Source organism: Babylonia areolata, chromosome 21, assembly GCF_041734735.1.
Source record: "Babylonia areolata isolate BAREFJ2019XMU chromosome 21, ASM4173473v1, whole genome shotgun sequence".
Classification (NCBI taxonomy): Eukaryota; Metazoa; Mollusca; class Gastropoda; order Neogastropoda; family Buccinidae; genus Babylonia; species Babylonia areolata.
This window is the reverse complement of record NC_134896.1, coordinates 27,111,678-27,125,882: the sequence shown is the minus strand read 5'-3', so window position 1 is coordinate 27,125,882 and position 14,205 is coordinate 27,111,678. Positions and strand designations below refer to the sequence as shown.

At 42.6% G+C, this 14,205-nt stretch overlaps 1 protein-coding gene across 1 annotated transcript; it reads right to left on the bottom strand.

Moving 5' to 3' along the window:
* Positions 1-150: 150 nt before the first annotated feature.
* Positions 151-12,846, bottom strand: LOC143296690 (2-Hydroxyacid oxidase 1-like). The gene is made up of 8 exons (XM_076608722.1): positions 12,071-12,846; positions 6,803-6,954; positions 5,444-5,699; positions 4,254-4,432; positions 3,638-3,729; positions 2,820-2,978; positions 2,312-2,381; positions 151-974 (listed from the first exon to the last, which is right to left on the bottom strand). Exons 1-8 carry the CDS (start codon positions 12,202-12,204, stop codon positions 907-909), a joined length of 1,110 nt encoding a protein of 369 aa, XP_076464837.1. The 5' UTR covers positions 12,205-12,846; the 3' UTR covers positions 151-906.
* Positions 12,847-14,205: the final 1,359 nt, after the last annotated feature.

The following is a 14,205-nucleotide window of genomic DNA, read 5'->3' as shown; positions in this document are numbered from 1 at the left end:
AACAACCCTCTTCCCAAATGCACACCCCAACAAAAAGAAAAAGAAAGTAACGAGGAACACTGGAAGATACTTGATAGAGACTGGATGTGTGCAATGCAGAATATAATTGGGAAAACAACAATAACAACAAACTACACATACAAATGACAATGCAAGTAAAGTATCTTTTATTGAACATATTCGGACAAAAGCTGAAAACAAAGTGAAGTCTCACTCTGGGTAAAGGAGCCTGAACGTATTTGGTGACTGAATATATCAAAATTACCTTACCTGAAAGCGATCACATAAAAGCTTGAATATGTGAAACGAAATGTCATTCCAGCCTTGAATATATCAAAGATCAAGTAGACACCTACATTACTTTACCATATTCATTAAAAAAAAATATATATATATATATAATTGTGTTTCTGGAATCTGCCCAATTTCAGTTTTCTTCTGAATCAAACCACTTCTTTTCATAGTACCTTTTTCCATTTTTATTTTACATCTTGGTTCGTGCTGATTAAATGATTGGGACGAAACTAAACAAACCTTGCAAGGGATTTCATATTGATTTTCTTTTCTTACGACAATGTCGTCTTGTTTACTTCTATGTATCATACAACCAATGCTTTTATCTCCGCTTTGTCTCTTCTCCAAAATTTGTTGTAACTGAATGATAATTTTTTTTTTTTTTTTTTTTTAAAGAAGGAAAAAAAACGTAACTACTATCTTCACAACAACAGTCGAGCTGTTTCACGTTTTGTTGTAATTGAATAAAAAGACAAAACACCAAAACTATTTTCACAAAAAAGATGGGATTTTTGAGTTGATGTCTTTTATCATTGTTATGCTTTTATCTCAGCCAGCATATCCACAGAGCATGACAAATATTTCAAAAACGAGTAGAATTCATGCAGATGATCAGTACTTGGAGTAGAAACTCTGGTGGACCACAAGATCTCTGGGAACTCGCTGAATATCTGTCACCCCTGAAAACAAATACAAGAATTACCATTTATCTAACGTAAACAATTATTTGTATGTCGAGCTTTCAATTTACATTCATTTTCCATTGCTCTTTCCATTTTCATTCATCACAAAAAAACAACAACAACAAAAAACAATAAGAAATCGTGACAGCTCATTCCTTTTTTTATCATACATCTCTCTGTCACAAAGATCAATCAGTCAGATAAACTTAACAACACTATCACGTTCTTATTCATGTATAGCATGTCACACGCACACGCATCGCTCACTCTCACTCTACCCCCTCTATCCCTTGCTTTCTGCCCAACTTTCCTCTTCATCGTTTATTCATGGCTTTATTGTATTGTACATAACTACATATTTTGTTCTGTGCATATTTATGAAAAAGGCTTAATTGATTTTGCTCAGTGTTGCGATTTGTGTGTGTGTGCGTACGTGTGTATGTGTGTGTGTGTTTGTGCACGCGTTCGTGCCAAGAGGATCGGATGTAAAAAATCATGTTGAGCATATTCCGTCCTTTACCTTCTTTATATAACATTTCGTTTCGGTCAGGATTCTCTCTCTCTCACAAACACAAACACATGCACGTGCATACTGATACACCAATAGGTATACCAGGCTTCCTCATACACATTCAGTTCACTCATATATTTAGGGTTCTAAATGCGTGGACACATGCATCCTTCTGCTTGTTGGTTACTACATGGATGAACACCCATTTGTCAGAATGACATGAATCTTGAATACAGCTAGTCTTTCACGGGATAGGCTCTACGACGACTAATAGTCGTCTGTAATGTTACACAGGTCTCGGCACCAAAAGCAGAGCTGGCCTACGATCACGTACTTGCTTGAATTCTATCAAGTTGCTGTTTCTCTGTCAGTCCGACGGACATTTCACAGGAAGAAAACGAACACAAAAACACAACAAAATAATACTATACAATGGAATGGTCAGGCTGGAATAGGCTGTGTTGCTATGAACCAGAATGGTCAGGCCATAATAGGTCGAGTCGCATAGTTAATCCTACAACCTGACAGGCGTAAAGGTTTTAATCAGTTGGCTAATTTTTGCTTTTGCAATAAAACTGTCGTGAATCTATTCTTCGATTAAACCCTCCATAGTTCAGAAGCGTCTCTTACGACTGAACAATACAAATGGCTCCAGGAGGGATGACGGGCAACGTCGATGGTTGTCTTGTGTAAGTTTGTGTTCTGTTTTGCTTTATTTAACTACACTGATTGACCGGTTCATTGAATAACTGGATGACTGACTGCCTTAGCGATCAAACAGGCTGGTTAGTCAGCCGGTCAGTTACGTTAGTTATAAACTCACCTGCTAAAGCCATCCCAACGTCCAGCTCTTCCTTTAAAATTTTCAGGAGGTGTTGTGCTCCTTGTTGCCCCTGCACACACATACACACAGGTGCGCGCGCGCGCGCGCAGACACACACACACGCGCGCAAACACGCATATTTGCATGATTATATTGATCACACTGAACCGGCATCACAATCATTGTCATTGTCGTTAACAAAGTTCCGCTCTCTCATCTCACCAATAAAAGTGGCACCAAAGAATGCTAACTACAGATACCATACGGATCAGACAAACCATCATATATAAGACTGATATTTTCCCATATGAGAACTGTTAGATTTGATTATGCATACGTCAATTCCATACACTAAGATTCAGAATTTCAAAATTATACCACGCAAGTTATAGAGTTTCAGTTCCAGTTTCTCAGGTAGGCTTCTGACAAATCTGTATTGACTACACCACATCTGCTAGGCAGATGCCTGACAGCAGAGACACGATAACACAGCAGAGTGAAGACTCACATTGTGTGCCAGTCCCCAAAGGGTGGGACGACCACAGAAGACAGCACGTGCACCACGTGCCAAGGCTTTGAGGACGTCCAGACCGCTGCGCACTCCCCCGTCCAGGTACACTTCTGCCTGACCCTTCACTGCCTCACACACCTCGCCCAGGGCGTCCATCTATAAGGCGGCAGACGGGTGTGAAACAGAAATGAGAACATTGTTTTAGGTCATACTGAAAAAAAAAATGTCCTATTGCTCTGTGTTCGCAATGTGTTTACTTGCGGGCTTTGAAAATAAAATCATGTTTACTAAACTATTGTCCTTGGATGGATGAGCAAAACTTCACCCATGGAATGACAGCTCATCAGCTGACCCACTGAGTCCTCAGGAAATCTTCCCCACCTATCACTGCAAAATTCACCAAAGAATAAGACCCCTGCATCGGACAACTTGAACTGAACAGGTAAAGCTAAAAGATGATTTTGTAATTTCTCTGTCCTAACTAGGATCAGTGTGAAAAATGAAGAGAGTCCTGGTTACTGCAGCTACTGAGTATCATCATCTCTGACAATACGATCAGTTGGATTTTTTCATTAGTTGACGGACCACCTACAATGTCACAATTGTCAGCTGGATGGAACTGTGTAAATGTGCACTTCAGTTTCTAAATGGATGATACGCTCTTTCTCAACATGAATATTCAAAGCTAAAGTTAACCAATGAATAAAAAAAATAATAATAATAAAAATCGTACTGTACATAAGCAGGACCTGCAAATAGCTACTTCAGACGCACGGTTATGTTAAACATGTCAGTGTCGGAACTTTATGACATACCGTGGCAGGCAGACAGTCCAGTTCCCGACCGCCGTGGTTGGACACCCAGATAGCATCCGCTCCGTGATTCAGTGCCGTCACTGCGTCAGTGCCTGTCAGTCACAGCCCATGGAGGGATAATACACACTGAATCATCGTTACGCAACTCCAATACTTTCCATCGCTTCACCACCACCACCCAGCCCCCCCCCCCCCCCCCCCCCCCCCCGCACCTCCCTCCTCTCTCTCTCTCACATGCGGGGACTCACATGCACAGAGCACGAAAAATCCTGCCCATCCCTTTGTCCGGCAATCTTTGTTAGCTTTGACCAGTAACACTCGAAATGGAACCACAGAACCACCGAGCCATCTTCTTCCGATTTAAGATGACACGGGGAGAAAAAAAAAAGAAAAAGAAAAGGTGACAGGCCATGCTGCTATCTGTCTTTACCGTTTCATAACTGCCGTTAGCAGACAGACCATTGCCTATTATTTACATATCATGCTCTGTGTGTGTGCGCGTGGATACATGTGTGTGTGTGTGTGTGTGTGTGTGATCTGATGCATGTCATCTCACAAAGTGTCGTTCTAACGGTTCATCACATACCACCCCAGACTACTAAATAAGTTTGTTCACCTGTCATCACTCCTTTTGCGACTACCGGCAGTGGAGAAATGGACTTCAGCCATTGGATATCCTGCCACGTGTGGGCGGGGCTGAAAGCCGCATTGACGAACCCACACCAGTCCTTTGAGGATTTCCCTGTGCTGCTGACACTGCGCATGCGCTTCAGCTCATCCTCAAACATGGACGGTCTGAAAACGAAACCATGAGTTGAGTGTTTGACCTGAATAATTTTGCAAAACTTGAGTGGCTGCAGAGCTTGGCCTACCGTCCCCACAACCAATGATATCAGTCAAGTATTCTATTTAAGTCCGGAAAAAATATGTTGCACACTTTAAATCAGTCCTGATTATCTCACTTGAAAGCAAAAGTCATGTCCCTTAGATTCTGTGAAACCTACACTGACCGAAGTTTGCTTGTTTGTTTGTTTCTTCGATTGCTTCTGGTTGCGGCTGCCTGACGGATTGCTTCCCGGGTCCCTGCCAATATGAGGGGCTCAACAGAATTCTTTGATGGAGTCTCCCGTCGGATCGACGGATGAGTAGGCAGGCAGGCTTATCTGTCGGTGTGTGTCCTCAATGGGAGAAGAGGCTGATTCTGGATGCGCAGCAGTTCCCACAGGTGTTGCAAGGGAAAACGTCTCCAGAAATTGAGCCCTGCTACCTTCGCTTACGCTTCTCCTTAATGGCCAGCGTTCTCTTGTTTTCAAACGTCCTTATGCCACTAGAGCACAGCATCCTCCAGCGAGAGCGGTCAAGGGTATCAGTTTCCCGGGAAGCGGTGTCTATGTCACAGGCTTTGAGGTTTGTCTTCAAGGTGTCCTTGAAGCGCTTGCAGGGTCTTCCAAGTTCACGGTTCTTTACAACGTGACAACACACAGCATACCGGCCGTATTATACAACGCCATACCCTTCCCAATTCACACCTCACCACAACCGTAACAATAATACATTTTTAAAAAAACCACAGACAGTATTAAGTTCATGCATAAATCAGAATTTTAGTCAGTAAACCACATAAGAGAAAAACTGGCAGACCAAGACAGACATGGAGAAGATGCACGAGGGATGAGATCAGTGAAGGCAGCCAGATGGTTATGGACCAGACAGAACAGCCCAGAACCGAGGCCACTGGGGGAGTGCTGCTGCGGCCCTATGCTCCTCAAGGAGCCTGCAGGAATAAACAAAGTAAGTCCAACTCACATGAGATGCGAGGGCGTGGAGAACTGGTTCCACTCCTCCCTGTACCGAACAGCATGGACAGGGCAGTCAACTGTCAGCGCCAAGGCGGTGAAGCCGGCACGTTCAGCGCGCGTGATCATGCGCTGCATCATCTGGCGGTCGCGCAGCATGTGCACCTGGAACCAGCGCGTGCTATCTGGGGCAGCTTGACCCACTTCCTCAACACTGGCGGAGGCGGACATGGACAGCGTGAAGCACAGCCCCTCGGCCTCACAGGCTGTTTGAAGTGGGTAATGTGACAACAGAGACAATGATGATGTCAACAACATGAATGCAATCATGAAGAAACAAGAGAGGCAAGGCCTTTATCATCCAAACGTGATGCTAACTTTATCCAACAAGTAACCAAGTAAAAAACAAAAAACACTGCAAAATTCGTCATCTGGCAAAAAGACATACATTGATGTGATCTTAATCTTTGACCTTTTAATTTGGAACCCCTAAATTTACAAAACAATTTATATTCTGGCTAAAGCAAACCGTTATACTATGCGTCATGAAAACTAGACTAAAATCCTTAGTTTTACCATGTTCCTACATTTTTCATGTACGCCATCTTGTGATCATTGACCTCTGATCTTGTCTTTTTTCTGCAGATTTTGTTCTTACCATGACCGATCATTATTCAAAGTTGACAATGACTGTCCACGAGACTTTCCCTCTCTTTTCCTGTCAATATCATATGCCATTTTGCAACCTTGACCTATAACCTCGATTCAGAATTTCTTTTTTGGTCATGCTGTATCCATGACCAGTTACACTACTAAGTTTGATTAGCAAGCGTTTTTCTATTTTCCCAAATAATGACCTTGACCTTTGACCTCTCACCCTACCTACCATGTCATTATAAAGCAGGTGAATTCAAGGTTCTTAATAGTACTTAATACCAACCAAATTTGGTTCCAATGCTAACTGCACATTCCGAGAAAATGCCTTTGTTAAAGTTTACCAAGGACACACACACACACACACACACACACACACACACCAAAAAAATAACCCCCAAAAAACACAAAAAAACACACACACCTTATCATTAAATACTCACTTTGTTTCCACAAGTGAGTCATAAATGATGACTAAGACAATGACAAGGTGTATATTGAGATGGTGATGCTGCCTCGTGCATAAAGTGGTGACCAGAAAAGTGAAGATCTAGGGTTCAATTCATGCATGCGCCACAGACAGAAAGAGCCCACCAGTGTACACACACACACACACACACACACACACACACACACACACGCACGCAAACACACACACACAAACACACACACACATGAACACCTCTCTCTCCCTTCCTTTTTGTAAACGAATTACCTTTGGCCAAGCCTATCTCTCCATCGGGATGGGCCAGTCGGCACATTCCCATGGGACAGACGCCAATGGGACTGTCGACTTTTTGACCCAGGACTGTCGTAGACGTCTGACGCTCCGAAACGTCAACCATATACTTCGGCCTGAACTTGTATCTGAAAGAACAGTGAGTTTCTGAAGGTGGTGTGTGTGTGTGTGTGTGTGCGTGTGTGTGTGTGTGTGTGTGTGTTGGTGGCGGCGGTTGGGGGGTAGGGTTCAGTGATTGTTCTCATGTCAGGGTCGGTGTTAAAAGGCAGTCTTTGTACACATTCCTTCACATGAATTTCAGTCAGTCAATCAGTCTTTCATATCTTTCTCGTCTCTCTTTCTTCATTCACACACATCATCAACATACTCATGAATAGCAAAATATTTTGTTTCAGTATTTACAAGAAGGCCTCCATGGCGTCTTTTGACACTGTCATCTCCACTGAGCTGGGAAACCCTTAGACATGAGCGCTCATCATGCTGCAACCTCACACACAAATGTTGCTACACCTAAGATTTTTTTATTTCATTTATTTATTTATGTATTTATTATTATTATTATTATTTTATTATTATTATTATCATTACTACTACCTTTTTTATATTATAATTATTATCTATTTATTTATTTGTGTAAGCTTATCTATTATTTATTCACCTTTTTTTTCTCAAGGCCTGACTAAGCGCGTTGGGTTACGCTGCTGGTCAGGCATCTGCTTGGCAGATGTGGTGTAGCGTATATGGATTTGTCCGAACGCAGTGACGCCTCCTTGAGCTACTGAAACTGAAACTGATAGACCTAAGAGATAATGATAGCTGTCAAGACACAACATAGGACATAGGTCCACAAGTGCGAAGCAGCCTTTGCATAAACTGATGTTCCCAAACATGTTTGCCTAACATGTGCCATAACATTCTTTGCTTGAATCGGATTGACTGGCAATGTTTGGACACATCATGTCAAGTCAAACAGCGGGTAGAGATTCCGAGGTCTTCGCTGCCTATGATGGACGAATATCATGTGTTCACATGCTTGTACACATGTATGCACTGTTGAGCCTATTATGTCAGTGGCCTCTCTCCCTGTCCCCCTGTTTGTTTCTGTGTGTGTGTGTGTGTGTGTGTTTTCTGTGTGTGTGTGTGTGTGTGTGTTTCTTCTGCGTGTGTGTGTGTGTGTGTGTGTGTGTGTGTGTGTGTGTGTGTGTTTCTTCTCTGTGTGTTTCTTCTGTGTGTGTGTGTGTGTTTCTTCTGTGTGTGTGTGTGTGTTTCTTCTGTGTGTGTGTGTGTGTTTCTTCTGTGTGTGTGTGTGTGTTTCTTCTGTGTGTGTGTGTGTGTGTGTGTGCGTGCGTGCGTGTGTATGTGTGTGTGTACTTTTTAGCTTTCGCTTTTCTTCTTTCTAATTAGCCATATATTTGTGAAGAGCCACTGGGGCGCTGCACAGAAGAGCTGTTCACCAGATTCCTCCAGATCTGTCGGTGTGTGTGTCAAATGGTTTTTCTGTATATTTTGCAATGTTGTCAGACCGTCGGTTTTTGTTGTTGTTGTTTGTGTTGTTGTTGTTTATTGTCGTTTGTCTTCCCCTCAGTCTCCATCCGTCAACAGTTCCTCAGATGGTTGTTTTATCAAGGCCGTTGGATCTTATTACTTGGGCCACACTAGCGTAGTTTCCTTCTCTTTAACTGATGCACTTACAAAGAACGAAGAGGTCCCTCTCAGGAACGACAGGTATTTGTTGTGATTTCTTTTCAGCTGTTCTTGTGCATTGCGGAGTGAGCATGCGGGTACCTGCAAGTTCTGGCGTTCAGCTGTTCGTGTGTACTGCGGAGTGAGCATGCGAGTATCTGCAAGCTTTGGCGTTCAGCTGTTTGTGTGCATTGCGGAGTGAACATGCGAGTACCTGCAAGCTTTGGCGTTCAGCTGTTCGTGTGCATTGCGGAGTGAGCATGCCAGTATCTGCAAGCTTTGGCGCCAAAGAAACGTGGCGACACTGAAAGGGATGGGGTGGAATAAGCAATAGATTTGTAACAAAATGATTTTGTAATGACGAACTCCGAGTGTAACAAACAAACCTTGCAATGCATTCTTGGTTGCCAGTGTGTGCGATGGAAGCCAATGAAGAGTTTCAACCATGTGACGGGAACTTTGTAAAAAACACAATTTTTTTTTTTAATTGCATAAACCAGAATTCTGGCCACTTAAGACTGACCCGTGTGTCCGCAAATCTGCATAAAGTAAATTTATTGAACAGTACGTATATCTATTTTGAGGAATGTATTGACAGCTGTGCATACATACCTTTACACTATGTTATTTGGGTATATAAGAAATATGCAGCAAGATATAAATCATTGACTACGTTTCCTATCATCGATGAATTATCTTCTAGTTTACACTGACTGGCAGATGTTCCCTGTCAACTGATTTTCAGCAAAAGCTAAATTACTACACGGCTGACAATGGACCATCAACTGTCGACCAGACGAGTCCAGATAAGTCACCTTTAATGATGGACACTTTGCGTGCGCGACTACGTGAAAGTGTGCAGCTGATAGATATAAAGAATGACGCTTCCTGAGCTCTTGTCTCTACTACATGTTGTTGTCGGCTTTAAACTGGAAACACGAAGCACGTGATCTGTTTTCATGATACAATACCATGTACGCTTTCGTCACCCGTGAGTTCGCCGAAGAAATCGATAGGGAGAGCTGTGCTATTGTGTCTCAACCTATTGTGTCTCAATGGTTTGCAAACCTTGTTTAGAAAAATGCATGTACGCATGTGTGTGTGTGTGTGTGTGTGTGTGTGTGTGTGTGTGTGTGTGTGTGTGTGTGTCTTTTGTGCGTGCTTGTGTGCGTTTGCGTTTGTAGCCTATGTCTGTGTATGTGTGTGTGTTTATGAATGTGCCTCTGTGTGAGTGCGTATCAGTTTGCACGCTTCAAGAATACACGCCATTGCGAGATATCTTAATAGACAGAATAAGATAATTACTCGTAATACGCTGTTCACATAACCATTTAACGCCTCTGCTGAATTCTGTTACAAAATCCTGTTCGGTTAAGCATTCTTTAGTCTGAATATGTTACTGCGTATGCGTGTTTGGTGAACAGTTTCCAGTTTAGGAATAGAAGTTTGAGTACTGTTTGAAGCTTTGCCATTTTGATGGTATAATCCCCTAACTCTGCTCCGAGACGCTTGCTCCGATAAATGATTGCTTTCTTGCATTGAAAACGGAACATGTAGTTCTGTGGTTCCCTGTTCATGCTTTGCATCTGTTTTTGCAACCATGTCAGTCAGCCCGCGCATTACGTTAGAAAATACCAAGATGTGAAGGAACCAAAAAATTAACGTGTATCGTACGATTTATTTCTATTATGATATTGTGTTTGCTCTTGTAGTCTGGGGAATTTTAGCGTATAACACTGGTATTGAGTCAACGCAAACTAAAACGTGCAAGAAATACACTGAAATATTAAAGAATATAATGAAGAGTCATAAGAACAGATGGTCTTTCTAAGGTGTATTTCAGTATTCTATTTATTTATTCATTTTCTAAATATCTGATATGAAGATCTGGTATGACCTGTCTGGCGATTCTGTAGTATAAGCTATCTGTGTATACCTTAATAAATGATAATGGTATTTTTTCTTAGTGTGATCAAACCTCTGTTGTCGTAAGATTTGAGTTTTCACCCTTCTTCTTCTTTTCAACATTTGAAAGCACAATGAAAAATGGAGAGAAAAAAAATAATTAAGCTAAATATACAAAATAACACACACACACACACACACACACACACACACACTGAAACACACAAACACACACACACACACACACATACACTATGAAACACACACACATACACACACACACTGAAACACACACACGCACGTACACACACACACACACACACACACACACACACACACACACTGTGAAATTAAGCAAAATATACAAAATCACACACACACACACACACACACACACACTGAAACACACACACACACACAATGAAACACACACACACACACACACACACTGTGAAATTAAGCAAAATATACAAAATAACACACACACACACACACACACACACACTATGAAACACACACACACACACACACACACACACACACACACATACACTATGAAACACACACACACACACACACACACACAATGAAGCACGCACACACACACGCACTATGAAACACACACACACACACACACACACACACACACACACACACACACACACACTATGAAACACACACACACACACACACACACACACACACACACACACACACACTGTGAAATTAAGCAAAATATACAAAATAACACACACACACACACACACACTATCAAACACACACACACACACACATACACTATGAAACACACACACACACACACACACACACACACACAATGAAGCACACACACACACACGCACTATGAAACACACACACACACACACACACACACACACACACACTATGAAACACACACACACACACAGTGAAATTAAGCAAAATATACAAAACACACACACACACACACACGCACACAATGAAACACACACACACACATACACTATGAAACACACACACACACACACACACACACAACACACACACACACACTGTGAAACACACACACACACACACACACACACACACACACACACACACACACACACTCCTGTCTACAACCAGTTCTCAACCTACCACACCACACATAGCCATTCTTTTTTCTGTTTGTTTGCTATACAACCCTATAGTCATATAAAGCATAACAGCTCAGTTTACCTAGCTGTGTCAAACTGTACCACTTGCATGTCACTGGAGACCCAGCTGTATCACCTGTCAGTGGGACCCTAGGGGATACATGGTTATCACCCAGTGTTCAGCACGCGTTCTCAATGTGGAGAATAATAAGCAAATAATGCATAAGAAAAAAAAAGTAAATGCATTATTGAAACTGTGAAGCAAATGAAGCGAAATAACATAAAACTGGCCATGCTCAGCGCGTGAACCTGCGGGAACCTGCTCACGCACGCACACTCAGTCACACAAGCGTACACACACACACACGCGCGCGCAGATGCACAACGCACACGCGGCAACAATTTAAACCTCACAGGCATCAAGGCCCAAATGAACCCCGCTCAACTGACAAACGACTAAAGCCTACATACTCCTACAGGTAAGCATACACGTACAAATACATTCACACAAAATACCCACCTGCGAAATGCTGCCACGTTGTCAGCATACGTCTGTTCATAGAACGCTCCACTGTTAAAATAACCGAGTACCGATTTGGGCAAACTCTTCTCGGCAAACTCTTCATAGTCTGCAACGCATACCAAACGCGACATCTTCCTTTCAAGTCAAAGAACCTCAGTTGCCGTCTGGGATCCACTGGTCACATGTCGGCTTGCAAGTGAGTCAAGATCAACCAATCATATAATTATCAGAGTTGGACTCGGTATCGCCGCAAGCGGGGTCAGCCCGATACTCCCCCGTGTCGATACTCCCCCGCGTCAATACTCCCCCGTGTCGATAGTCCCTCTCACAAAGATCCAAAAACAGTCAAGTACAGATGTATGTATATTTTTGTGAATGATAGTGCTTTCTGCTTGATCAAAGTTGTGTTGTGGAATGATGAATGTGTTCTCTTCAGAACAGCCGTCCGCGTTCAGAGTTGAGCAGCGACTTGTGTGTTGGGCCCGCTCGCTGTCTTGTAGTCCGGGCCGTGTCACACAGACTGGACTTTTTCAACACGACTCAGCGAATCTGGTGGCAAACGCTCGCTCTCTCTCTGTCTCTTCGTCTCTAGCTTTGCGGCAAGAGACATAATAAGGATTCATTAGGATCTGCATCCCCGTTTGCTTAGGACAAACATAAAATGTAATCAAAACTTAATTACAAACGCCACTGACACCGCTTACACGCGACTGGAATGCCATACTGTTTTTGTTTTGTTGTTGCAGGTTGTGCACTGGCATGGAAACTCAGGAATGGAGTCAGCTTGTTGCACATGCGCACTTTAAACGTCACTGACCCGTGTTAACCGCCCTGGGCTATGATGACCTGGGATTTTGTGTGGCGGGTGTTCAGCGCATGTCATCTCCCAAAGCGAACCATAAACTGATGCAGTATGGCGTACAGAAAATGTCAGAATACGAAAAAACAACAACAGTTTTTCGTTTTTGTGCTGCAGATTTCACGTGTGAAGCCTTCTTTTTCAAGCTTTCACATACAGTAGTAATTTAAGTCATTGTGGATATGCAGAGTAGGCCCTACAGTATGTACAGTATTCTTCTGTATGTTTCCGGTATGCGTTCATTGATTAATATGTGGTTTAATGAATGATACAGATGTTGAAATAGCGCCTATCCTCGGTGGGAGACCAACCTCTAAACGCTCTACAAACACGGGATCATTTGCACAACAGGCTGCCTACCTGCCAGTGGGTAGAGCTGACTGACGGCTGCCACTGATTGGGCGCTCACTGATCATTCGTTTCCAGTGTCATTCAATCAGACTTCAGACACGCACACATACATACTCAAACATGTAACATTTTAGTGTGTGGTTGTTTTGTTTATTTAACCCACCATGTAGGCAGCCACACTCCGTTTTCGGGGGCGTGCATGCTGGGTATATGTTCTTGTTTCCATAACCCACCAAATGCTGACATCACGGATTACAGGATCCGAACCGGCCTCAGATGGAAAGTCAATGCTTTAACCACTCGGCTATTGCGCCCGTTTTAACGTCTGGGTCCACCACTAACGTGACTTAACAGACATATCTTCTGTTTGTCAGGTGTGTGTGTGTGTGTGTGTGTGTGTGTGTGTGTGTGTGTGTGTTGATAAGCCTTTCAAAGAAATGTTATTGAAATGTGGTAACGGCTATTGTCTCTAATTCTCATCATACCTTTATATTCAATTTTTCTACAACTGTTACTGTGCTGCCTGCAAAACGTATAACTGTAAGACCTTTGTTTCATTTTTTGGTAGTGTTTCCATTTTTCCTCGTTCGCTACTAGTAGGTTAGTAATTAATGAAGACATCTTAGAAGGAAAATAAAACAAAATAACCATAGTTGTTTTATGGACTTCATCTGGGAATACGTGCCTTTGTAAAATTAGAAGTTACAGTAGGTATACTTGTTTGGTGTTGAGGGAGCAAGCGAACAAGCGAATAATAATTAATACACACACATGCGCGCACGCGCACACACACACACACACACACCCACACACTTAATAGAACTACACCTAATGAAATTTCAAAAACTAAATACAGATATATTCAACCATCAACGCTTTCGCGTGACAGAGTATTTCTTACATATACTGTCACTGTCACTGG

Bases quoted from the DNA above. Each gene is read 5' to 3' on its own strand.
- LOC143296690 (XM_076608722.1), bottom strand. From the start codon at position 12,204: ATGTCGCGTTTGGTATGCGTTGCAGACTATGAAGAGTTTGCCGAGAAG. The intron at 3,730-4,253 runs GTGAACAAACTT...TGTGACTGACAG, and splicing joins CGCAAAAGGAGTGATGACAG to GCACTGACGCAGTGACGGCA. The intron at 2,979-3,637 runs GTATGTCATAAA...GCCGCCTTATAG, and splicing joins TGGACTGTCTGCCTGCCACG to ATGGACGCCCTGGGCGAGGT.